Source organism: Lithobates pipiens, unplaced genomic scaffold (assembly GCF_037356315.1).
Source record: "Lithobates pipiens isolate NorthernLeopardFrog02 unplaced genomic scaffold, aLitPip1_a1.2 Scaffold_19, whole genome shotgun sequence".
Taxonomy (NCBI): Eukaryota; Metazoa; Chordata; class Amphibia; order Anura; family Ranidae; genus Lithobates; species Lithobates pipiens.
In genome coordinates, this window is record NW_027507764.1 from 563,937,596 (window position 1) to 563,964,694 (window position 27,099).

The 27,099-nt window shown below is 44.0% G+C and overlaps 1 protein-coding gene across 2 annotated transcripts in view; it reads right to left on the reverse strand.

Annotated features, from left to right (window-relative positions):
* Window positions 1–27,099, reverse strand: part of LOC143997640 (uncharacterized) — a 322,976-nt gene that overhangs the window by 245,930 nt on the left and 49,947 nt on the right. For both annotated transcript variants that reach the window (XM_077493359.1, XM_077493358.1), the window contains exons 5-9: window positions 26,356–26,439; window positions 18,799–18,882; window positions 11,898–11,981; window positions 4,890–4,946; window positions 4,718–4,804 (exon numbers count right to left, since the gene is read on the reverse strand). In XM_077493359.1, the coding sequence (XP_077349485.1) occupies window positions 4,718–4,804; window positions 4,890–4,946; window positions 11,898–11,981; window positions 18,799–18,882; window positions 26,356–26,439 (396 nt within the window). The remainder of the gene's footprint in view (window positions 1–4,717; window positions 4,805–4,889; window positions 4,947–11,897; window positions 11,982–18,798; window positions 18,883–26,355; window positions 26,440–27,099) is intronic.

The window sequence follows — 27,099 nt, forward strand, 5'->3', positions numbered from 1 at the left end:
AAAATGCTCTGATCGGACATACTTCGATCATGTGTAGAGAATTTTGATCGGACAAAGTGCCACGCATGCTCAGATCAAATTCCTACATAAAAGCTATTGGCTTAAGATATGTTGGTATTGCGCTGCCCCTATATTAAATAACCCTCCGAGGGTGATAAGTATAATGCCTAGTTACATAAATCAATAGTGTAATATAAAAATCTATATATAAATGTCTACTGAATAATATCAAAAAGTGCAAAGTGCTACATTAAACAAAATAAAATAAACACACCATATTTTATTTTATTTTATTTTATTTTATTTAATGTAGCACTTTGCACTTTTTGATATTATTCAGTAGACATTTATATATAGATTTTTATATTACACTATTGATTTATGTAACTATGCATTATACTTATCACCCTCGGAGGGATATTTAACCACTTCAATACAGGGCACTTTCGTCCCCACCCTTCCCAGCCCAATTTTCAGCTTTCATCGCTCTAGTGCTTTCAGTGACAATTGCGCGGTCATGCTACACTGTACCCAAATGACATTTTTATCATTTTGTTCGCACAAATAGAGCTTTATTTTGGTGGTATTTATTCACGACTCCACTTTTTATTTTTTGCGATATAAGCGCAAAAAAAGCGGAAATTTGGAAAAAAAAACAATATTTTCTTTTTTCTATTTTAAAAGAAATCCAATAAAATCAAATTTTGTCATAAATTTAAGCCAAAATGTATTCTGCTACATGTTTTTGGTAAAAAAAATTCCGTTAAGTGTATAATAATTGGTTTGTGTGATCACGGACATATGTACGCAAATGATCATGTACAGATGTGTGCAGGTGATCACATATATATGTGTGCAGATAATCATTGGGACATGTGATTTTAGTGGGACATATGTGGGGGACATGTTTTTATTATTAGGGACATGTGTATTTATTATTTGGGGACATGTATGTTGTGGGGACATGTGTGGGGACATTGTGTTTATACTGTGTGGTGTGTTTACACTGTGTGGTGATTTGTGTTTACACTAGACTGGTGATCAGTGAGTAAAAAGCTGTAAAAAACAGCTCATACTCACTGATCATCAGCCGGCTGCAGCGATCTGCTCTCCTCTCCTCAGCGATGACTTCTGTGTGAGGAGAGGAGGAGCCGATTGCCTAGCAACCGGCTGTTTGTTTACATCACATGACGGCAGTGATTGGACACGGCCGTCATGTGATCAGGAGGGCCAATCACAGAGCCCTCCTGCCGATCTGAGATGCGCCGTGTCTGGGTGACACGGGCGCATCGAGATCGCGCCGCTGCGCGGGCACGCGCTCGCGCGATCCCGCTCCTTCTGATGGACGTTCCTGAACGTCCTATCAGAAGTAGACGGCTCCCACCCGGCCAATGCACATATACGGCCGGGTGGGAGTGGTTAATATAGGGGCAGCGCAATACCAACATATCTTAAGTTTCATATTAAGTGGATACGGTGTGATCCATTCCGGTAGTAGCAGCAGCCCTTGACATTTGATAGATCACCAGTGGTAGCGCAGGAATAAAACACTATCATTTTAAAGCTATTGGCTACTAGCCTGAACATAGTCCCGTCGTAACGAAATAACGTCATCACGTTCTGAACGATCGGATTTTCCGACAACTTTGTCCAACCGTGTGTATGCAACAGTTTCGGACAAAATCCGTCTGACAAAATCCGACGGGCAAAATCCGATGGATTTGGTTGTCGGAATCTCCGATCGTGTGTACAAGGGCTAAGTCCTCCTGTTCTCGTGCCACAGCGCTCTCTGTGGTCGCCAAGTTCTTCGGACTCCGGTGATCACAGAGCAGTGTAAAGAGCCAATCACAGCGGCCCCTATACCATGGGATCAGCTGTCAACCGATAACAGCTGAAGTAAACAGGAGCCAGATATTGGATTTTATTTTTCTTCATGCTATTAGTGTAAAGAAAATAATAAAGTTGGTAACTGACCTCTGTAAGAGGGACATCAGTGCCACTTCATCAGTGCCCATCAGTGACGGACAAAAATTACCTGTTTGTAATTTTTTTTTAAAAATATGAAAAATGTCTTGTTTTTTTCTTCTCAAAATGTTCAGTCTTTTTTTGTTTGTTTAGCAAACAATAAATAATGCAGTGGTGATTAAATACCCCCAAAAGGCAGCTCTATTTGTGTGAAACAAATGATAGAAATGTAATTTGGGTACAGCGTTGCATGACCGCTGTGCAATTGTCATTCAAAGTGTGAGGGTGCATAAAGCTGGATATTGGCCTGGCCAGAAAGAGGGTATAAGTGCCCAGTAGGCAAGTGGTTAAATGTAGCAATATAATAATTCTAATAGTGAGTAATAAACCTTGGTTACTAAATGAATAAAATCTGTTTAATCAAAGGATTTTTTGCTATCCAGTTCTAAGATGTAGGCCTTGTCCACAAGGGGGCTGAGGTCTGTACCCCATGAATGGTCCATTTCTTTCTGTGGCTGCAGCTGCTGGGTGCTGCATGCAGAAAGCCTATGTAAGTCTAATGCCCCGTACACACAAGAGGAATTTGCATCTGAAAAATCTTGGATGGTTTTTCCAACGGAATTCCGCTCAAGCTTGGCTTGCATACACACGATCACACAAAAGTTCTCTCAACTTTCGACTGTCAAGAACGCGGTGACGTACAACACTACGACGAGCCGAGAAAATGAAGTTCAATACTTCCGAGCATGCGTCTAATTGTTTTCGAGCATGCGTAGGAATTTTGCATGTTGGAATTGGTACAGATAGGAACTTTAACCGACCGAAAAATCACTCAATGAGTGTTCTCTGTATTACGGAGCCGACAATTCATTCATTGATTTAAAAAAAAGCATGGGGTTCCCCTAAATTCAATTACCAGGCCCTTGAGGTCTGGTATGGATATTAAGGGGAACCCCGCGTCACATTAAAAAAAAAATTGACGTGGGGGTCCCCCTAAATATCCATACCAGATCCGAAAGAGTGCCCCCCCTGAACCTTACCAGGCCACATGCCCTCAACATTGGGAGGATGCTTTGGTGGTCTGTGACCCCTCAAAGCACCATGTCCCCATGTTGATGGGGACAAGGGCCTCATCCCCACAACCCTGGCCGGTGGTTGTGGGGGTCTGCGGGCAGGGGGCTTATCAGAATCTGGAAGCCCCCTTTAACAACTAACTGCAGATTTCTCCCATAGACTTGTACAGGGTGTTCCGGCTTTTTGAATTTGCCGCGAACAGCCCAAATTGTTCACTGTTGTTCACTGAACAGGCAAACAGGCAATGTTCGAGTCGAACATGAGATCGACTCGAACTCGAAGCTCATCCCTAATGCTCAGCTGCACCAAAGATTGCATGAGCATCATGGGAAATGTAGTTCCAAAACATCTGGGGTGCCAAGGTTCACCATCACTGGTCTAAGCCCTTGTACACATGGTCGGATATTCCGACGGAAAATATCCGATCGGACCGTGTTGTCGGATAATCCGACCGTGTGTGGGCTCCATCGGACTGTTTCTGTCGGAATATCCGACCGAGAAAGTTTTAGAGCTGGGCTATAAAATTTTCCAACAACATGATCCGATAGGACTTTGTCCGATCGTTTGTAGAGAATTCTGATCGGACAAAGTGCCACGCATGCTCAGATCAAATTCCTAGAGCAAAGCTGTTGGCTACTAGCCTGAACGTAGTCCCGTCGTAACGAAAAAACGTCATCACGTTACGAACGATCGGATTTTCCGACAACTTTGTCCGACCGTGTGTATGCAACACCAATTTCTGACAAAATCCGTCAGACAAAATACGACGGATTTTGTTGTCGGAATGTCCGACCGTATATACAAGGGCTTAGAGGATGCAGCGGCAGCACGGACACAGCCACTTGCCCTAAACTGACAGGCGTACAGCTGCAGGCAAGCATACCCTAAACTCACACTGTCTGCAGACTGGTCTAGCAGGACAGGAGACCTTTCTCTGCTGCAGTTTCACTTTCACTTACAAGTTTGCTTCCCCACCATCACCCTGAAACTGGACATTGAAAGAAGAAACAACAGACTGATGAGCACATGTCTCTATCGCTCCGCTCTACATTCCTATTTGCATTTTCATGGCACTGCAGCACAATTAATGGGCTCCTTGTGCTGCTTCTCCTTGTCCCGGCCTAAGCTCTGTTGCACAAAATACAGCAGGAGCCGATGTTAGATCAAATTCTTATGCTGCTTGCCTTTAAAAGCACTTTTAATTATATAGTATTAAATACAGAGCTGCATTATTTTGTGTCTTTTATTTGCCTACAGTTAAACTTTAAGGTATATTTTACAATTATGCACTTATACACTTAAGTTTCCCCTTAAAACTCATGAAGACCACCCTTGCCTGTGTGGGTTAACAATAAATATGATGGAAATAAATTGGCTTCTACTTCACAACAGCAGTTTAATGAGCTGTTTTCTGCTGCGCTCGCTTGATTGCATGATTGACAAATGGAAGTGGTTTGAGAAATACAAAGAATACGAACTTATTGAGATGAATGAGCAATTAGGTGCAGGGAACAAGCCAGCCTCGCTGTAGTTATCATGTTATTTTTTAATTACAGCGATTTATGAAATTGAAATGTTTTATGTTTATTTTTCTCCCTTCCAGAAAATAAAGTCGGCGGTACAGAAACATATTAATTAGTTATTCGAAAAATATATAAATAAAACAGAGATGACTTACCCGTAATGGTAGAATTAGATCGGGGGAAGGTAATATTTACTACGGGCATCTTTTCTGTCAAATCCCAAAAGTCGGATAAATTTCGTCCTAATGAAAAAAAATATATTTCCATAAGTAACATGACAATTTCCCTGTTCTCGGCTCTTGTATTCGCTAAGTGTGTTTCTGTTACCTGTTCTGCCTGTCATAACACAGAAATATATGCAATCTGATTCATTGCTCTGGCTTACTGAAAGGAAAAAAAGACATTGCTTATTAATCAGGAAAACAACCTTGTTCAGAACGTTAGAATTCTGCATTCTGTTAATTTCATGAGTTTTGTATTCAGAATAAATCTACTGGAATGTGTTGAGCAAGAAAGGAAAAGTTTTACTATTGCAACAAGCGATTAAAGAGAAAGTAAAGCCGGAACTTTTTAATGGAGTCTAGGAAGTTATGAGGAAGGGTTAGATCCTCTATTAGGTTTTTATTGAGATATATATATTCCCTTCGCCCCTGATGACGTCAGTTCTGGCGAAACGTGTAGGATGGAGCAAGCACTTGTGATGGCACCAGGCTCTTCTCGAATAGGAAGTGTTTGGATCGCATCCCGGGACTGGAGTTTTTCTGATGATTTGCACTTCAGTAGTTAGTACTTTTAATAAATAGCAATATTCTACTTTATTTTTTCTAAATTTATTGTTGAGTTATTTGTGGCACCGCAATAATCCCCTCCTCATTGCCTCTTATTTTAATAAATAGTGTTTCTAAGGGTTTTCAGCTATGTATTTGTCCTTGGCTTTTTTTCTATGTGCCTATGGGATGTCTTCTCTTATCAGATGAGACACTATTATGAGTGAGTAACCATGTGGATCTGCAGCTTGTGGACAGTCTTCAGATGAATCTATACACCTTGTAATACAAGCGCATTTGACTCTTTTACTAATAAGACCCCTTTCACACCGAGAGCGTATTGCAGGCGCTATAGCGTTATAAATAGCGCCTGCAATCTGCATCAAACTGCTGCACCATTGTCTCCAGTGTGACAGCCTATGGGCTGTCACACTGGAGCGGTGCGCTGGCAGGACATCAGGAAAAGTCCTGCCAGCTGCTTCTTTGGAGCGGTGAAGGAGGGGTGTGTTTACAGCTCCTCCATCGCTGCTCCCCATTGAAATCAATGGGGCAGTGCTGCAATACATCCGGCAAAACGCCATTGCGGTGTATTGCGGGCAGTTTTAACCCTTTTACGGCCGCTAGCGGGGGGGTAAAAGCGTCCCGCTAGCGGCCGAAATGCGCCGCAAATCCGATGGTAAAACGCCTCTAAAAATAGCGGTGTTTTACTGCCACCGCTATGGGCGGCGCAGTGTGAAAACCCTCTAAGAGTCCATTTACTCTGGTAATGCCGCGTACACACGACCGGACTTTTCGACGGACTAGGTCTGACGGTCTTCCCGACGAACTTTCAGCGGAGGTCCGACTGACTTTCTGAATGAAGCGGACTTGGCCACACATGACCAGACTAAGTCCGTTTGTTTTGAACATGATGACATAAACAGGACTAAACAAGGAAGTTCAATAGCCAGTAGCCAATAGCTGCCCTTGCGTCGTATTTGGTCCGTCGGACTAGCATACAGACAAACGGTTTTCCCGATTTTTAGTCCGTCAGACTTGAGTCCGTCGGATAGATTTGAAACATATTTTATTTCTAGGTACGTCGGACTTTTGGGGAAAAAAAGTCAGCTGGAGCCCACACACGATCGAATTGTCCGACGAATTCCGGCCCGCCGGAAAGTCTGCTCGTGTGTACGCGGCATTAGAGTCTTATTTTTACCTAAGGTGGTGGCACAACACTGGTGTCAGAGAAGTTACCTGGTTGGTTGCGGTGCTGGCCATGCTGGTGTGCGTCGATATGCGTCGGTGCACGCTGGCACACGTGTTCCTGTGCGTGCTGTAGTGCATGCCCCTGCTGGCGCTAGTGCCTGCCGATGTGCGCCTGTGCATGCTCCTGTTGGTGCCGATGCGCGCGGCGATGCGTGCTGTTGTGTGCACTTCTGTTGGCACTGGTGTGCGCGCTGGCGCTCGGGGTGCACATGCGCTAATGCGTGCGCCTGTGCGCGTTGACACGCGCACGTGTGCGGTGTTTGGCGCCAACCAGCCTATTTAGGTCTGCCGCATACTCCGTTCAAGTGCTGCCTGATCATCAGCTCCCCCCGTTCCCTGCTTGTTGCCTGTATCTGCATTCCTGTGTCTCCGATCTCCTGACGACTCGGCTTGCCTCTTGGACACCCCTGACTTCTGCCTGCACCTGACCTCGGCCTGTTTTGACCTCGCTCCTGCCTGTTCCTATTTGTACCGTTGTTGCCCACCTGTTGCCGAATCCTGCCTGTACCTAGACCCGCCTGCTCAGCTCCTGCTCCGCACCTGACTGCCTGTGTTCCAGCCTACTCACCTGCTGCTTCGGGGTTCATCCTACTTCCAGCTCCTGGACCCTATTCATAGGCTCTCATACCACTCCGCACTCCCAAGCCTCCTGTCTACTCTACCAGGGGTTGTGAGTTGGACATGTATGGGAGACCATACCTCTGCCCAATCGGACTCACCGGTTTGGTAAGTGGAAGTCTGACAACTGGTGTTTGGAACGGATGATGGAAAGTCACTATCCCCAATAGCAACTTTCACATTGATCAACTTGGGACTCATATGATTTCTTTATGATATGAACTGTACATTTTGATCTATTAATTTCAATATGTACACACATTAGCGCAGCAATTTTATTTACTGAATCTGTATATACAATTTAGGTCTAGTTGGTATTGCGAGTTGCTGTTTTTTTCTAGATCCTTGTAGCGTGTTTTTCTCTTATTTTAAATTTCTGCTTCATGTATCCCTGCCAGCAGTAGGGATTTTAACCCTAAAATGTATATTTAAGTGATGCAACTCAAGCAATAAACTATCTTTTATAGGTTGCTTCTTCTTGCATTTGCAGGAAGATACAACTGCTTTGTGGAGTGCTCCTCAGTCTGGGCTTTGACAGGTGCCAGTTCTCACTCTGATCAACGCGTTTCGGCCAAAGCCTTAATCCTATCATCTATGAGTAAGGTTTCAGCTGAAATGCATTAGCGTGTTACTGCTGTATCCCACCATGTAACCAATAAAGAATTGAAGCAATGGATGTTACTAAGTAGCCGGCTTCATTATATTAGAGGATTATTGGTACATTCCAAGGGCACTTGAGCCAAAGCATCAGTTCCCAGTCTTCCAGGTAGTTTGTGGTAGAGCATGTTGGCCCTGTTGGGCTCTAATGCATTTCGCCTTAATTAAACCTTGTTGTAGAGCACTACTGCTCTACATAGAACTCTACGACAAGGACTAATGTGATCAGAGTGGGGCCATTTGTAGACAGAGATTGCGGCGCAACAGAAAGGAGAAACGGAGTGTGGGGCAGCACTCAATTAAGCTGTTCCCTGTGCTTTATTGTTTAGCATAGCAGGAGAGAGGAGAAAGCCACTACAGACAGGCACAGTGAAGACTGAGTACTGAGTGGCAAAATAGCTGCAGACTTGTAGGCTGCCAAACAGCAGGAGGAGTGATACACTTGTGGAGCACGGAGTGAAGAGTATAGGATTTTATGGAATTAACCATATACTGAGGCTTATTTATGCCTTAAATAAGGTGAGGGCACATCTGGTGAAGGTGGCACTAATAATTTAGGAAAGTAAAAGCACGGCGCATAGAGTGGATAAACTTAAGGATATCTTCTACAATCAAAGAATACAATTTATTTCAGTGCTAAGAATCACTTGTGTTTTTTTGTGTGGACTCACTGGTTAAATGTGAATGGTGTCTTAAAGAGACGGTACAAAGAATGCTAGATACACATATAGTGTTGTTGCACGATATATGGTTTTTTCATTGTTTTCATTTATTCATAATTTTTTTCATCTATTTTTTTCACTTATTTATTGGTTAAAAAATTGAAGGACATCATATCAAATATGTAAATTAATTTGAGAAAGCGCTGCACTAATTAGACTAGTGGTTATTTTACTTATTTTAAAAAGAGAGTGTGTTGGATGCCGGCAGCTTTGCTGGATTTAGCACATAGCTGCTCACAAGAGTGTAACATATATTATTCAACCGGAGAGAGTGGCGAGCACGCATAGAGACATCAATACAAGATTACCTTATCCATCACCTGCTGGCTTGCATGTTGAACAAATTGGTCATTGGAGGAACCTGAAAGCACCTTGCAATTCCCATTAGATAAGCCTGGATCCTCTTACCATTAATGTAAGGCTACCTTTCTAATCTGCTACATATGGAGGGAGATATAAAGATCTAAAGGCATAGGCGTGCATTTGGAATCAGGGCCGGTGCTACCACTAGGCAAACTAGGCAGTTGCCTAGGGCACCCTGCTGCCTAGGGCGCCCGGCCACTGGTGTTATTACTCTCTTCTCTCTGCAGCAAGCAACTAAGTCTTAGCATCAGCAGGCAGCGGAGGACTGTGTCTGTGTCCCAACTACTGAATCAATGGAAGCTAGCAAATGTTCATTGATGGGCCCTGGTAGGCTGCATTGATGAGCGCTGGGCTGCATTTGATGGGCGCTGGGGAGGCTGCATTTGATGGGCGCTGGTGAGGCTGCATGGATGGGCGCTGGTGAAGCTGCATGGATGGACACTGGTGAGGCTGCATTTGATTGGCGCTGGTGAGGCTGCAATAATGGGCGCTGGTGAGGCTGTATGGATGGGCGTTGGTGAGGCTGCATTTGATGGGTGCCGGTGAAGCTGCATTTGATGGGTGCTGGTGGGGCTGCATTTGATCGGTACTGGTGGGGCTTCATTAAAAAGGCACAGTATACATGGGCAGGGCAAAGGGAGTGGAGTCAGGGGTGGAGTGGGGGGGGGGGCGGAAAAATTAGGTTTCGCCTAGGGTGTCAAAAATCCTTGCACCAGCCCTGTTTTGAATACACCATTTCCTGCACAATACTGTCCTCTTTATGCTGATTTTTACATTACTTGACTTGGTGGGACTATTTTGGATCCCGATTGATTTGGCTGAATCTCAGGAGAGCTGTTATATAGGTGAAACCTCTCCGGCTGAAGTCTCTTTATTGTCCCAGCGCCCATTAAGGGAGATTGTGTGCACGTGTGGTTTTCTTTCTGAGATGAGTACTGTCTGGTCGTCATAAGCCCTGATAAAACATAACTAGTGAAACACGTTGGCACACGAGGACCCAATACACTAGTGCTCATGTTCTTGCTACATAACCACAATGCAGCAAACTGTTTTATATAACTCTTATGCTTTATGAGGAAGATGGATGTGTTAGCATCAATGTTTTTTGATGTTTGATACTCATAGGTTGGACTTGATGGACTTGTGTCTTTTTTCAACCTCACCTACTATGTAAATATGTAAAAATAAAATATGTCTTTTTTTATTAAATGAGTCTATGCTCCCCTTTTCTGGCCTGCACAGTCTGATATCTTTCCTCCTCCTTTTTTTCCTCTTTGTATACATTACAAAAGATGGCCATGTATGTCACATTAATTACTAAATATATATATATATATATATATATATATATATATATATATATACTATATATAATTGGCACTCGATTAAGCAGTTGCCTCTTCTTGCGCTATTCACTTATTTAGCAGCAGATACCTATTGATCCTGCCAGCTCTCCGCTTTTCTTGTTGCATTCTGACCATGCCAAGCATGCAGGCAGTGGTGTGCTGGCATGGTCAGTGGCTTTCCTAAATTCATTAATTAGAGCTACAGGACTTCATGCCGATGCACAGCATGCCTGTATTCCCGTGGGTAGCTTTGCTACCATGCCCCCTGACCAACTCTTACCTACTTGATTGACAATGATTTTGCCCGATGTTCTACATTTCATTCTGCTGCTTCTTCTCAGCCTTTGCTGCCACACCCCATGCCCATCCCTTCTACATGATTGATAGTGGCTTTCTTAATTGTAAGGACAACATGTTTGTTATTTTTGAAAAAAAATAAAAAATTGCCAATAGAATCACGTTAAGATATCTTGCAGACTAAAGGAGTGCAGAATTTTTTATTTTCCTAAGATAACTCACTTGGATATAAAAAAGGAAGACAATCTCACTCAGTGGTTGGTATGTGCAGGCCAGGCACATATCCCTATCTCATGAAACACCTAGTTTTATTTTGACCTGCGAAGGATCATTTTTGTCATTGTACAAGCCCAGTTTTTTGCAATAAAATAACTAACTGGACAATGCTACTTATAGTCCATCCCTAGCTTACACAGCCCTAAATGTGAATCCTCCATTGGGAATACCTTTGGGAATACCAGGGCCGTCTTTAATATTGATTGGGTACTGGGCAAAAATTTTCTTAGGGCCCCCCTCCCCCCATGCAATTTCGCTCTCCACCTTCTCTGAGACATACAATAAATAGCAGCTAGACTTAAAATCAATTTACTGTATCAGATCAGGCAGCGATTGCGATTGGTTGCCAGAGGTTACAGCATATCATTACTGCTTACTGACTGGTTGCTAGAGGTTATAGCACTCCTTAAGGTTCACTGATTAGTTGCTAAAGGTTACAGCACATGATTTCTGCTTCTTGATTGGCTGCTAGAGATTACTGTACAGAAATACTGCTCGCTGGTTGCTGTAGGTTACAGCACATCATCTCCTCACTGCAGGGGGCATGATATACATATGAATGCTGCCGTATTTACATATCAATGACGTTGGCCTCAGCTATTTACATATGCATGTCACTGCTATTTACATATGAATGCTGGTTATTTACATGTAAACACAGGGTCTACAGGTGAGTTGTCTGTACACAACAATAGGTCAGAGCTGGGCAGCGTTAGTAGCAGCACTTCACACTGAGATATCAGGACACAGCACAGGACTAAAACCTCAAGGGACAAGGGAATGTAAACTGGGATAGTTGGCAAGTATGAGGCAGCTGCTTTGGGCCCCACAACAATGCCAGGGCCCAGGGCAGCTGCCCCTTTTGCCCTGCCTTAAAGACGGCCCTGGGGAATACCATTGAAGACACAGCGGCAGCAGTAGCTTGAAGCAGATTGGGAACCGCTAGGTGAGGAGCTCTCTCTGTCAAGAACCGAGAGACCAGGCAAGAACCCAGTCTCTTTAAAACCACACAAAACAAAATCGTATACTTTAAAAACTTACCTGACACAATGGACGTGGATTTGAAAAGTTCTGTAAGAGAACTACTTGAATTTCCAATTATGTCCAATAGCAAAACTGTGTAATCTGGAAAGCAAATACAATTATTAGTGTTTATTGCTGATTTCCAGGTTTAGCAAAGGGGGTTTAACAAATTCTATCTGACCCTACCCCCTTTAACTCATCTAATCATTTTATTTAACAAAAATCTCCCTATAACTCCCTTTACCTACCTGAATTTGCCATTACGTGGCACCCGGGTCAAGAGTTTTTTGTTTAGTGAGTGTAGTGTGTGTGTGTGTGGGGAGGGGGGGGGGGGGGTGTGCCCACATTGTTCCATGGCGGCTGACAAAGATGTCCATCGGTGGGTTCCTTATAGATTTCCTGTGGCAGTGACAGGATGCCGTCATGTAAGAGACTGTAAGAAAATCGGTCAGTAGGTGGCCAGGTTGTATGGGAAGGATTGGACGGGGTTTGCCTGGAGATGGACTTTGAAAAGCACTTGCCATGAGCAAAATTTGGGAGTCACCATTACTCCCTTTCTTCTGAAAATGCTTTTTGCCTAGCCGTGCGTGGCTTCAGGGATTCTGGATCACAGACCCAGAACAAGAATGCAACAAACTAAAGGCCAGTAAAAAGCCAGTACATAATCCATACAGGGAAACACAGAAGCTCAATTTTCTGCATTGACAAAAAAGAAAGAGCTTTCCTTAGATAAAAATCTATACTGTACCAGTATTATTACACTCACCAGCCACTTTATTAGGTACACCTTGCTAGTACCGGGTTGGACCCCCTTTTGGCTTCAGAGCGGCCTTAATTCTTTGTGGCATAAATTCACCAAGGGGTTAAAAACATTCCTCAGAGATTTTGGTCCATATTGACATGATAGCATCACCCAGTTACTGCAGATTTGTCGGCATACATGGTGCATTACCCTGCTGGAAGGAGCCATCAGAAGATGGAGACACTGTAGTCATAAAGGGATGGACATGGTCAGCAACAATACTCAGGTGGGCAGTGGTGTATAAATGAAGCTCAATTGGTACTAAGGGGCCCAAAGTGTGCCAAGAAAATATACCATCACACAGTGGCAGCTGGTGCTAAATATTTGGGGGGGGGGGGGGGGGCGGCAAACTAACTCCAGCCACCCCCCTCGGCATTAGATGAACTGACCTTTGGAGGTAGGGGGGGAAGGAGGAGTCGGACCATTGCTTCTCCTCCCAGAAGTGTGTCCTGACTGAGGCACAATTGGCCAGGGAGTCCTAAAGCTCCCTGGCCAATCGGGTCTAAGGATCGTCTTCCTGATTGTCTGGTAAGAGAATCAGGAAGACAATAGAGACTATGAATTCGCTATTGTCACACAACTGGGTCTACTCAGGGCACAGTGCTCTGCGCCCCGAGCCCACCCTTTTTTTAAGCCAATCAGAGCCTCAGGCTCTAATCACGTGCTTCTAAAAAAAAAACAACAAAAAACATCTGGAATCCAAGTGTTCGGCGCCCTACATGTAGTTTAGGGGTGGATTAGGGGGGCGGCGCCCCTGTACCCCATAAAGATGGGCTGCCACTGCCCTCACATAATTACACCCCCAGCCTGAATACAAGGCAGGATGGATCCGTGCTTTTATGTTGTTTATGCCAAATTCTGACCCTACCATCTGAATGTTGCAGCTGAACTCGAGACTCATCAGACCAGGCAACATTTTTGCAATCTTCTGTTGTTCGATATTGGTGAGCCTATGTGAATTGTAGTCTCAGTTTCTTGTTTTTAGCTGACAGGAGTGGCACCCGGTGTGGTCTTCTGCTGCTGTAGCACATCTGCTTCAAGGTTAAATGTGTTGTGCGTTCAGAGTTGACTTTCTATCATCTCAAACCAGTCTGCCCATTCTCCTTTGACATCAACAAGGCATTTTCGTCCACATAACTGCCGCTCACTGGATATTTTCTCTTTTTTCTGACCAAACTCTATCAACCCTACAGATGGTTGTCTGTGAAAATCCCAGCAGATCAGCAGTTTTTGAAATACTCAGACCAGCCCGTCTGGCAACAACGACCATGCAACGTTCAAAGTCACTTAACCACTTACAGACCGGACCATTTTGCTGGTCAAAGACCAGACCAATTTTTGCGATTCGGCACTGCATCGCTTTAACTGACAATTGCGCGGTCGTGCGACGTGGCTCCCAAACAAAATTGACGTCCTTTTTTTCCCACAAATAGAGCTTTCTTTTGGCGGTATTTGATCACCCCTGCGGTTTTTATTTTTTGCGCCATAAACAAAAATAGAGTGACAATTTTGAAAAAAACACATTATTTTTTACTTTTTGTTATAATAAATATCCCCCAAAAATATATTAAAAAAACATTTTTTTCCCTCAGTTTAGGGCGATACGTATTCTTCTACATATTTTAGGTAAAAAAAATCGCAATAAGCGATTATTGATTGGTTTGCGCAAAAGTTATAGCGTTTACAAAATAGGGGATAGTTTTATGGCATTTTTATGAATAATTTTTTTTCTTTTTTTTACTAGTAATTTTTTTTACTAGTAATGGCGGCGATCAGCGATTTTTATTGTGACTGCGACATTGCGGATTGCGGCGGACACATAGGACATTTTTGACACATTTTTGAGACCATTGTCATTTATACAGCAATCACTGCTATATAAATGCAGTGATTCCTGTGTAAATGACACTGGCAGTGAAGGGGTTAACCAGTGGGTAGCAGTGTAGGGGTTAAGTGTTCCTAGGGGTGTGTTACTAACTGTAGGGGGCTTTCATTTAGTGAACACTGATCTCTGCTCCAATCACATGGAGCAGAGATCAGCGTCACTAGTTGCTAGGCAGAATGCGGAAATGCTGTTTACACTGCATTTCCTCCATTCAGCCGCCCCGTGAGACGATCGCGGGTATGCCCGCGGCGATCGAGTCCGCGGGACCCACGACTGGACTTATGGGGGTCCCGACCAGCACGCGAGTGCGCCACCGGCGGCACGCTCACGATGGCAGGGCGGCATTGAAAATTGGACGTACCTGTACGCCAATATGCCTGCCCGTGCCATTCTGCTGACGTACATCGGCGTGCGCCGGTCGGGAACCGATTAAATTCCCTTTCTTCCCCATTCTAATACTCGGTTTGAACTTCAGCAAGCTGTGTCCTAATAATTGCCACTGCAGATAAAACAGACTCTCTGCATTGCCTACAACCAACAGCTCTAATACTACCAAAGGATCAAAAAAGGGAGAGCCCCAATTCCCTGAAATGTGTTGACATTTTTATGTCATGCATGCATGAATACTGTATTCCAACCAGCTGGAGTCTCCAATACTTTCTATTTTTGCACAGATCTCTTTTTCTACCTCCACAATTTTCCCACCCACAGGTGACATTGCCGGGCCAAGCACCTGTACATAACGTGGCAAAAGTGAGTGCCATGCTCCCCTATAAGTGCCCAGTACTTTTTTTGGAAGTGGAGGAGGGAAGGAAAACTGAGTATGCCCTGCTTGGTGCTTGTCCTTCAAAGAGAACCTGTTGATTTGCCCTACATGGTACATCATATACCCAAGCCATGCATGAGTAATTACGGGGTTAGCATTAAGGGCCAACATTATTGTATATATGTAAAAACTATTGTAATGCTATGTAGATATTTATATCTTGTTTTTATTTGATATAGTGCTATGACTACTAGCAGAAAATACTCCCCTGAAGAAGCCCAGCGGGTGAAACGTGTTGGGAATTGAAATGCACAATACCGCTATGAAATTGAGGAAAACATGAAATATGTCAAGACTGTACATGCTTTTATATGTATTTGTCTTTTTTTCCAATAAATAATTAACTTTTAAAGAAGTTTATCTTAGTTTATATGTGCACCGGAAAGGTCCCAACATTCATTTTGTTCTAGTTGAATAGTACAAGATGTATTTTGACAGTGATTCACCCACATTAATTTATGGTGCAGGTAAATGCTTTACTTCTGGACACTTTGACCAGGTGGAAGCAGACATAGCTGCCTGCGGGTAGCTATTATTAAGCCAGTGTTCCCCCAAATCTTGTACAGCTTTACACAAATTCTGCAAACTACCGGGTACATGAACTGACTATACTATTAATGGACATTCCTTCCATGCCGGGTTCCATGTCTACATCATTTCTATAACCACATGGTTGTCACTGCACACTCTTCTCCACAATATTGCCCAGAGACAATTATTCTGTAGCACCTTCTTGATTTCATAGATGCTATACACTCTTTTTAAATCTAGTTTTGGGCCATTGTCGACAGACTATTCAGAGATGCTTCCCTCCCTATACAAGTCTATGGGAATGAAAATGCACTTGCAAGACAGAAGGAGGTCTACTGCAGACCTTTTTTGGGCAAATTCTGTTTCCTAGCTATCACGTTGATTCAGATGCCTCAATAATACTTTCTGAGCCATGGACCATGTCAATGGACAAGCCAATGAAGTCCAGACTTGCATAAGCATTTGAGCTCTCTGACGGAGAAATGACTGAAGGGGTTGTAAAGGTTCATTTTTTTTTTTTTCATAGGATGCATTAAGGTGAAAAAACACCTGTCAGTGACCGCCCCCCCCCCCCGTCCCCCCCGTTTCACTTACCTGACCCCTCGAACTTGTCCCATGGGGACGCGCCTTCTCTCTGCTAGGGGGCCGTCGGCTGTTGATTGGATAGATTGCTAGCAGCAGAGCCATTGGTTCCCGCTGCTGTCAATCAAATCCAATAGCGCGGCCGCCCCCCAGGGGGGCGTGGCCGAGTCCTGCATTCAGTGTCTATGGACGCCAAATGCTGGACTCGAGAGCGCGCCCACAAGGTAACCCCCCAGGAGAATGCTACTCCCAGGGGGTTATCTGATGCGGGGAGGAGCCGAGAGAGCCGCCGAGGGACCCCAGAAGACGAGGATCAGGGCCACTGTGTGCAAAACAAGCTGCACAGTGGAGGTAAGTATGGCATGTTTCCTATTTAAAAAAAATACAAATAAATACCTTTAGGCCGCGTACACACGCGCGGACTGTTCGCCCAACTTTGTCCGCTGAACAGTGTTTGGGCGGACAGTCCGCTCGTGTGTGGGCTTTCAGCGGACAGTTTCAGCGGACAGTTTGACGGACAAGGTTTTTCGGAATTTCCGAAAAACTGTCCGCTGAAACCTTGTCTCAGCGAACAGTCCGCTCGTGTGTAGGCTTGTTCGTCAAACAAAGTTGCGCGCATGCTCAGAAAGGATTTTCACGCCGAAAGCTATAATGCAGTGTATAGGACGTCGTATTTTTCGTCCCGTTGTACGTGCCGTTCACGTCATCGCGCACGGTTTCAGCAAACTGTTCGTCCGTCGTGTGTGGCCATGTCCGTCCATGCTAAGTTTGAGCGAACTGTTTGCCGAAACAGTTTGACGGACAAAGTTGGGCGAACAGTCCCCGCGTGTGTACGCGGCCTTAGTGTCATTTTAAAGATAAAGAAAGTAAGTAAACACAATTTCTATTTACTTTTTTAACTTCGGCTTAAAGCAGAGCTCCACCCAAAAGGGGCAGTTCCACTTTAAGTCATCCTCCCCCCTCCTCTGCCTAACTTGCCATGTAATTCTGGAGCGGGGGGGGGGAGCGGGTACCTAGTTTTGACAGGTACCCACTCCAACTACCAAGAAGTTCTCCTCTTCCCCTCCCTCCCTGCAGTCTTCTGGGACGCGTCACAGGTCCCAGAAGACTACAGGACCATTTACAAAGCACATCGTGACTTGCGCATGCGCAGTGGGCAGCTGGCTGTGAAGCTGCAAGTTGCACAGCCAGCTGCCCACTGTTAGGACGCCGGCACTGGGAACCCGAGGGCTAGTGAAAAACTAACCCAGGTGAGGATGGTGCTGGATCGTTGGACAGGTAAGTGTCCATTTATTAAAGTGATACTAAAGTCTCTTTTTTTTTTTTCTGTAAAAATAACAAACATGTTATACTTACCTGCTCTGTGCAGTTGGTTTTGCACAGAGAAGCCCAGATCCTCCTCTTCTCGGGTCCCTCTTTGGTGCTCCTGGGCCCTCCCTCCTTTTAAAGGCCCCCACAGCAAGCAGCTTGCTATGGGGGCACCCGAGCCAAGCCGCAGCTTTGCGTACCCATTCAGAAACAGAGCCGTGGTTTGGCCCCGTCCCCTCTCTCCTCATTGGCTAACTGACTTTGATTGACAGCAGCGGAAGCCAATGACACCGCTGATGTGTCTCAGCCAATCAGGAGGGTGAGTCCCAGACGGCTGAGGCACTCGTGGACATCGATGGATCGAGAGGGGGCTCTGGTAAGTATGGGGGGGGGGCTGAGGGGGGCTGCTGCACAGAGAAGGTTTTTTATCTTAATACATAGAATGCTTTAAGATAAAAAAAAACTTCTGACTTTCCAACCACATTAAAAGTGAACAGCTACAGGATTTGTAGCTGCTGACTTTTGTTTATTTTTTTATTTTTTTACAGACCGGACAAGCGCTTTAGAGATTACATTGTCCCAACATTTCATATTCCTGATATGTGTCTGTTGTACCATGTGACTGAAGTATCCTGTTCTCTTTATATTGCTTTCTTTGAATGAAATCCCCAGTGATCGTTGCCAAGCTCTTTGCTTTCCTATTTCAAACTGACCAAGCTAGGCATGAGAGCACATCCGTTCTAGTGTGGTCAGTTTTAATGGTTGTGCAGGGAGAACAGTCTTCCTGTCCTCCAATTGTCAGACTTCTACAGACCCCACCCCCATACTGACATTCACTGGGAAGATCAGCGTACTGTTGTTTGTCCTCCTCTAGCTCTTATGTGATCACTTATACAAACAAAAACAAAAAACAAAACAAAGGTATGTATTATTTTAATTTTGTTGTTTTACAAGGTGAGGGCTCGCTTAGACTTTAAAAACATACCTGCCAAGTCATTGGTCCTGTTGTTTAAGCAGTAGCAATATCTCATGGGAAACTTGTGGTAATCTACATGTTTTAGGTTAGAAACTGCAAAGGAAACCATGAAGAATGACAATGTTACATTTTGCATAGTTAAAAAACAACATCATAGTTAAAGGCTCGGTTCACACAGGGGGCGATGCGAGGCGACACGACTTGCCTCGCCGCGACCTGCCGCGACCTCAGCGGCGACTTGCAAATGACTTCTGTATAGAAGTCAATGCAAGTCGCCCGAGGTCGCCCAAAAGTAGTACAGGAACCTTTTTTCTAAGTCGGAGCGACTCGAGTCGCTCCTCTTAGAACGGTTCCGTAGTACAGAACGGGGGCGACTTGTCAGGTCGCGGCACGGCAAGTCGTGTCGCCTCGCGTCGCCCCCTGTGTGAACGGAGCCAAAGAGTATGTTACTCCAACATTTTCTATTCCTGATATGTGCCTGCTGTACTATGTACCTGTATGAATGTGTTTCCTGTTCTCTTTGTATTGCTTCCTTTGTGTGAAATCCCTGGTGTTCCTGCCCGTCCCTCCGCTCCCCTTTTAAAAACTGACCACACTAAGCAGGAGAGCACAACATTTTCAGTTCTCTAGTTATGCTGGGAACTCAGCCTACTCTCCGCCAATGATTAGACTTGTCACGCCCCCTCAGCACAGCCTTTCACTGGGAAGCTCAGTGTGCTACTGATCCCCCCCCCCCCCAGCTCTTATGCAGCTGAGAACAAAGGGAATGTGATCATTTAAAAAAGGGAAAAGAGTATTTATAATGTATTTTTTTTAATATTTATACACAAATGTTTTGCCTTTCATTTCTATTTTAAATGGAATGGGTTGTTTTGCAAGGTGATCTTTTATAATCAATTTAAGTGTTCTACAAACTCTTATGCCCTGTACACACGCTCAGATTTTTGGACTGAAAACGTGCGATCGGATCTTGTTGTCGGAAAATCCGATCGTGTGTGGGCTCCATCTGACTTTTTCTGTCGGATTTTCCGACGCACAAAGTTTGAGAGCAGGATCTAAAATTTTCCGACAACAAAATCCGATCGCATAAATTTCCGATCGTGTGTAGACAATTCCGACGGACAAAGTGCCACGCATGCTCAGAATAAACTAAGAGACGAAAGCTATTGGCTACTGGCCCCTTTATAGTCCCGACGTACGTGTTTGACGTCACCTGGTTCAGAATGATCGGATTTTCCGACAACTTTGTGCGACCGTGTGTATGCAACACAAGTTTCGGCCAAAATCGGTCGGAAAAAAAAAATGGATTTTGTGGTCGGAATGTCCGACCGTGTGTATGGGGGTATTCACCACAAAGGTATTCACCACAGAAACTTACACAGTCTAGACCACACAACAACACTTTCCAGCTAGGGCTTATTTTCGGGGTAAGGCTTATATTGCAGCCCTCCCTGAAAATCATGGTAAGGCTTATTTTTAGGGTAGGTTTTATTTTCGGGGGAAACATGGTAGTTGATTCTGCCGGGGATCTAGTGTCTTTGTAACTAATGCCGCGTACACACGACTGGACTTTCCAGCAGACTAGGTCCGACAGGATCAGTCCGTCGGACAATCCGATCGCATGTGGGCTAGTCCGACCGTTTTTTTTATAAAAAAAATCAGACGGCCCTAGAAATAGAACATGTTTCAAATCTAAAACTAAAAGTCAGGAAAACCGTTTGAATGCTGGTCCGACGGACCAAATACGACGCAAGGGCAGCTATTGGCTACTGGCTGTTGAACTTCCTTGTTTAGTCCTGTCTTACGTAATTACGCTCAAAATTAACAGACTTTCAAAAGGACTTAGCCCTTGTACACACGATCGGAGATTCCGACAACCAAATCCGTTGGATTTTGTCCGTCGGATTTTGTCCGAAACTGTTGCATACACACGGTCGGACGAAGTTGTCGGAAAATCCGATCGTTCCCAACGTGATGACGTAATTTCGTTACGATGGGACTTTGCTCAGGCTAGTAGCCAATAGCTTTGATGTAGGAATTTGATCTGAGCATGCGTGGCCCTTTGTCTGATCGGAATTCTCTACACATGATCGGAGTATGTCCGATCGGAGCATTTTGTCGGAAAATATTTCCAGCAAGTTGGAAAATTTGGTCCGACGGATATTCCGACGGAAACAGTCCGATGCAGACCACACACAGTCGGAATATCCGACAAAACGCTCCGATCAGACACATTCCGTTGGAATCTCCGATTGTGTGTACAAGGGCTTAGTCCGTTCGTGTGTGGCCAAGTCCGTTCGTCTAGAAAATCCATCAGGACCTCCACCAAAAGTCTGTCGGGAAGACCGTCGGACATAGTCCATCGAAAAGTCCGGTCGTGTGTACGCGGCATTACTGTTCGCTGAACTGAAATCTCAAACAATGTCATCTGCTTTCTCAGCTACCGCATGTGAACTACAAATAAACTCCCTGTGTAATGGAGATGAGGACAGGGGGAGGTGTTGGTGTTCCAAATCAGTTAAGCCACCTAGGGTGACAATGCTGTTTTTCCATAGATACAGTACAGTGAGTGAGCGTTGTCACCCTAAGGCTCGGTTCACACAGGGGGCGACACGAGGCGACACGACTTGCCGTGCCGCGACCTGACAAGTCGCCCCCGTTCTGTACTACGGAACCGTTCTAAGAGGAGCGACTCGAGTCGCTCCGACTTAGAAAAAAGGTTCCTGTACTACTTTTGGGCGACCTCGGGCGACTTGCATTGACTTCTATACAGAAGTCATTTGCAAGTCGCCGCTGAGGTCGCGGCACGGCAAGTCGTGTCGCCCCCTGTGTGAACCGAGCCTTAAGCAGGAAGTGTGTTATTGGCAGGATCACCAGATGAAAAGAAAATAAAAAGCCTAAAATAGAAATGAATGCAGCCATATGATCTCTGCACTGCTAAGCTACAATATAATACATTTTATTGGTTTTAGATACATTTCAACACTTGCCTACCAGGGCAATGCTTTCATTTATTTTTTATTATTTAGTATTTTTTTTTTTTTTTGCTAGAAATTGCCAATACGCCCCCCCCCCCCCACCCCCATCCAAAGTATGTAGCCTGCAGAATAAAATGGTCATAGCTGCAATTTTTTTTTTATATTGCAGAATATTTGTGCAGCTATTTATCAAATTATACCGATATTATATTATGGTGTATGGGACACTTTCTGGAACATATGGTGTTTGGACTTTTTTTACGGATTTGGGATTTGCACTTTGATGAAGATTGGATGGGACTTTATATTTATATTTATGTGAATCCCATTTTTACTGATTTATATTTGTATTAACTGATATGATTATTATTGATTTAATCGTATTATTATGGGTTGTTACAGTGAGTTGTTTATGTAATTTATAGTTTAAAGTGGAACTTTAGTAAAAAAAAAAAAAAAAAAAGTTCCGCTAGATGAGTTCAGGCTGGCACCTTTTGAAGTTATACCTACATTCCCCTTAGAAAAAGTATTTATACCCCTTCAAATTTTCCACATTTTGTCATTTTACAACCAAAAACTTAAATGTATGTATTTGGGATTTTATGTGATAGACCAACACAAAGTGGCACATAATTGTAAAGTGGAAAGAAAATTATAAATGGTTTTCAACATAATATTAATAGTAATAGTAATAATAGTTTTACAAATAAATATGTGAAAAGTGTGGGGTGCATTTGTATTCAGCCCCTCTTTACTCTGATACCCCTAACTAAAATCTAGTGGAACCAATTGCCTTCAGAAGTCACCTAATTAGTAAATAGAGTCCACCTGTGTGTAATTTAATATCTGTATAAATACAACTGTTCTGTGAAGCCCTCAGATGTTTGTTAGAGAACCTTAGTGAAGAAACAGCATCATGAAGGCCAAGGAACACACCAGACAGGTCAGGAATAAAGTTGTGGAGAAGTTTAAAGCAGGGTTAGGTTATAAAAAAATATCCCAAGCTTTGAACATCTCACGGAGCTCTGCTCTCATCCAAAAATGGTAGTATGGCACAACTGCAAACCTACCAAGACATGGCCGTCCTCCTAAACTGACCAGCCGGGCAAGGAGAGCATTAATCAGAGAAGCAGCCAAGAGGCTCATGGTAACTCTGGAGGAGCTGCAGAGATCCACAGCTCAGGTGGGAGAATCTGTCCACAGGACAACTATAAGGCCCCTTTCACACATGCGGACAGTATGTCCGTATTTTATCCATCCATTTGCGGATGAAATACGGACATACATGCATTCCTATGGGATAGCGGGTGTCTGCTGATGAACATCCGCAGACACCTGCTATCGTCCGCCTCCGCTATTGTCCGATTCTGCAGATGGAGGAAAATCCTATTTTTCTATCCGTCTGCAGAGTGGATCGGATGAACACGGACAGACAGTCCGTGTTCATCCGATCCCTCATAGAGGAGAGCGGAGAGCTGACAGGGCGGTCCCGGCACAGTGTGCCTGGACTGCCCTGTTATCCGCCGGCTCAGCGGGGACAACGGAGCGATCCCCGCTGAGCAAGCGGATCATCACGGGGCGGATCATTACTGATCCGTCCCGTGTGAAAGGGGCCTTAGTCGTGCTCTCCACAAATCTGACCTTTATGGAAGAGTGGCAAGAAGAAAGTCATTGTTGAAAGAAATCCATAAGAAGTCCAGTTTGCAGTTTGTGAGAAGCCATGTGGAGGACACAGCAAACATGTTGAAGAAGGTGCTCTGATCAAATGAGACCAAAATTGGACATTTTGGCCTAAAAGCAAAATGCTATGTGTGCCAGAAAACTAACATTGCTCATCACCCTGAACACACCATCCCCACTGTGAAACGTGGTGGCGGCAGCATCATGTTGTGGGGATGCTTTTCTTCAGCAGGGACAGGGAAGCTGGTCAGAGTTGATGGGAAGATGGATGGAGCCAAATACAGGGCAATCTTAGAAGAAAACATGTTATGCCGCGTACACACGGTCGGACATTCCAACTACAAAATCTGTCAGATTTTTTCCGATGGATTTTGGCCTAAACTTGATTTTAACGGTCTCACAAAGTTGTTGGAAAATCTGATCGTTCAGAACGCAGTGATGTAGAACACATACGATGGGACTATAAAGAGGGCAGTAGCCAATAGCTTTCGTCTTCTAATTTATTCTGAGCATGCGTGGCACTTTGTTCGTCTGAATTGTCTACACACGATCGGAATTTAAACGATCGGATTTTGCTGTCAGAAAATTTTAGATCCAGCTCTCAACCTTTGTGTGTTGGAAATTCCAACGGAAAAAGTCAGATGGAGTCCACACACGATCGGATTTCCCGACAACAAGATCCGATCGCACATTTTCCGTCGGAAAGTCCGACCGTGTGTACAGGGCATTAGAGTCTGCAAAAGGCTTGAGACTGGAGCGGACATTCACCTTCCAGCAGGACAACGACCCTGAACATACAGCCGGAGCTACAATGGAATGGTTTATATCAAAGTATATTTATGTGTTAGAATTGCCCAGTCAAAGTCCAGACCTAAATCCAATGGACAATCTGTGGCAAGACTTGAAAATTGCTGTTCACAGACGCTCTCCATCCAATCTGACAGAGCTTGAGCTATTTTTGCAAAGAGGAATGGGCAAAAATGTCCCTCTCTAGATGTGCAAAGCTGGTAGAGACATCCCCAAAAAGACTTGCAGCTGTAATTGCAGTGAAAGGAGGTTCTACAAAGGCTGAATACAAATGCACGCCACACTTTTCACATATTTATTTGTAAAAAACTTGGAAAACCATTTATCATTTTTCTTCCACTTCACAATTATGTGCCACTTTGTGTTGGTCTATCACATAAAATCCCAATAAAATACATTTATGTTTTCCGGTTGTAACATGATAAAATGTGGAAAATTTCAAGGGGTATGAATACCTTTTCAAGGCACTGTATACTGGATGTATAAAGAATGGAGTACCTTACATTGGGTGAGGTTACGAGTGACCATGGGGTAATGGTAAACACAACCTTCCAATGATCCCACCAACTGGAATCCTAATCCTTGGTCCACTCACTCCAGTGGAATCCCAAGCCTAGGCCCACTCAGAGACATCATGATGGTCAGAGACACTTGGATTTTGATTGAAGCAACCCATTGTTTGCTTGTGTGCCAGAAGTGCCAGTCGGTGAATAGGGAATGTTGTTGGTATTTGGGAACATCATTAGAGGTGGAAAAGACAATCTGAAGTGTCGGAAACCTTGACATAGTGGTGTTATGGTGATCACCACAGATGAGACTTTATGAGCCTTGTTTCCACAACTCTCAATTGAGGAAGTCACGGATAGTCACAAAATTAATCTTTTGGTGTATTAATAAATACACTTAGTCAAGATTACTCACACTAGTTGGAATGTCTTTCCCACTTCCAACAGGGTCTCCAAGCACCAACTCCATTTGCAGTTCACCAATGGGCACCTCTGCCACAGAAGGAAACAACATTTTTTTTGTTGGCTTTGCAAGAAATCCAGTGCTCTCCTGTGTCCTGTGCCCCCTGCAATATTATCAGTTCCATCAGTCCAATTGTCCTCTGTGAACTACAGTACCCCTTTATCTCTATTTTATAAAAAAGGAGGAGAGTTGCTGTTTTGTAGTCCTAAAGGAAAATAGACCGTGCACTTTGCAACTGCAGTTGCTCCAGAGCTTAGTAAATGTGGTAAAGCTTCACTTTGCAAAAAATACTCCAATCATGTGCAAAGAAAATGAAAAAAAAAACAGCATTTTTGCTTGCACATGATTGGATGATGGAAGTCAGCAGAGCTTCTGCTCATTTACTAAGCTCTGGAGGAACTGCTCTTGCAGAGTGCCCGGTCTATTTGCCTTTAGTAAATAAACCCCTGTATGTCCTAGAGTGGCAAAACTGGTCCTCCATAGATACAATACAATGATTGGGCATTGTCAGCCCAGGACAGGAAGTGTGTTTCTGGCAGCAGGACCACCAGGTGAAAAGGAAAGAACAATAACCTAAAAAAAAAAAGAAAAACAAGGCAGCTACCACGTCTTAGCCCTTGTACACACGGTCGGACATTCCGACAACCAAATCCGTCGGATTTTGTCAGACGGATTTTGTCCGAAACTGTTGCATACACACGGTCGGACAAAGTTGTCAGAAAATCCGATCGTACTTAACGCGATGACGTTATTTCGTTAGGACGGGACTACGTTCAGGCTAGTAGCCAATAGCTTTGGTTTAGGAATTTGATCTGAGCATGCGTGACACTTTGTCCGATCGGAATTCTCTACACATGATCGGTACAAAGTCCGATCGGATCATGCTGTCGGAAAATTTTATAGACAAGTTGGAAAACTTGGTCCGTCGGATACTCAGACGGAAACAGTCCGATGGAGCCCACACACAGTCGGATTATCCGACAACACGGTCCTATTGGACACCTTCCGCCGGAATGTCCGACCGTGTGTACAAGGGCTAAGGATGGGTAAGCTACAATATACGACATTCTTGTTCTTGGTTCTAGATACACTATAACGAAGGACTGAAATCGATAAATCAAGCAGCACATACTATTATAAATAAGGATTGAAACCTTGTGGAACGCAAAGGAACTGTATGATGTCACACTCAGAAAGGAGAAGAAATTGTTGGCACCTGGGAAACAAATAAACATCAATTAATAAGGAGCAAAGTTGAATTTCTACAATAGCGCATGAGCTATGATTAGGCGCCTAGGTTGGCGTGAAACGTGTTAGTTGGTGGCTATATTCCATAATCTGACATAAGGTAGGCTAATTAGCTTCTTTCCAAAATTGGTCCTAGTATATGAATGGGGACCTTGGATTGTGGCTCCTTGAGGGTAGGGACCGATGTGAGTGTGTGATGTACAGGGATAGGGACAATTGTAGACACTCACTCAGGTTGAACTGGATGGACTGGTGTCTTTATTCAAAATTATTAACTATGAAACTATCTGTACATTGTGGATTGTCGTTGTGAATTATGAATCAATAAAGGGGATTTTTTTAATTGTATTTTTATTACGATTTTTTTTAAGGATACAAATGTTTTAATAAGTTACACATACAGTACATAAAGGAATAACCGCCAACAATATAAGGGAAGGTAGAGATGAATATAGCAGTGCCATGAAATAGCAACAAAGTAGATGACAATTTACTACATTGTCATAAATTGAGCAAGATCTATAAAAAAATATATACACAAAAAATATATCACAGGTAAAGGCATAGGGAAGTAACAGAAAGGGGGGGCACCATGGGTCTCAGGGTTCAAAAATAGACCTGCGCGGTT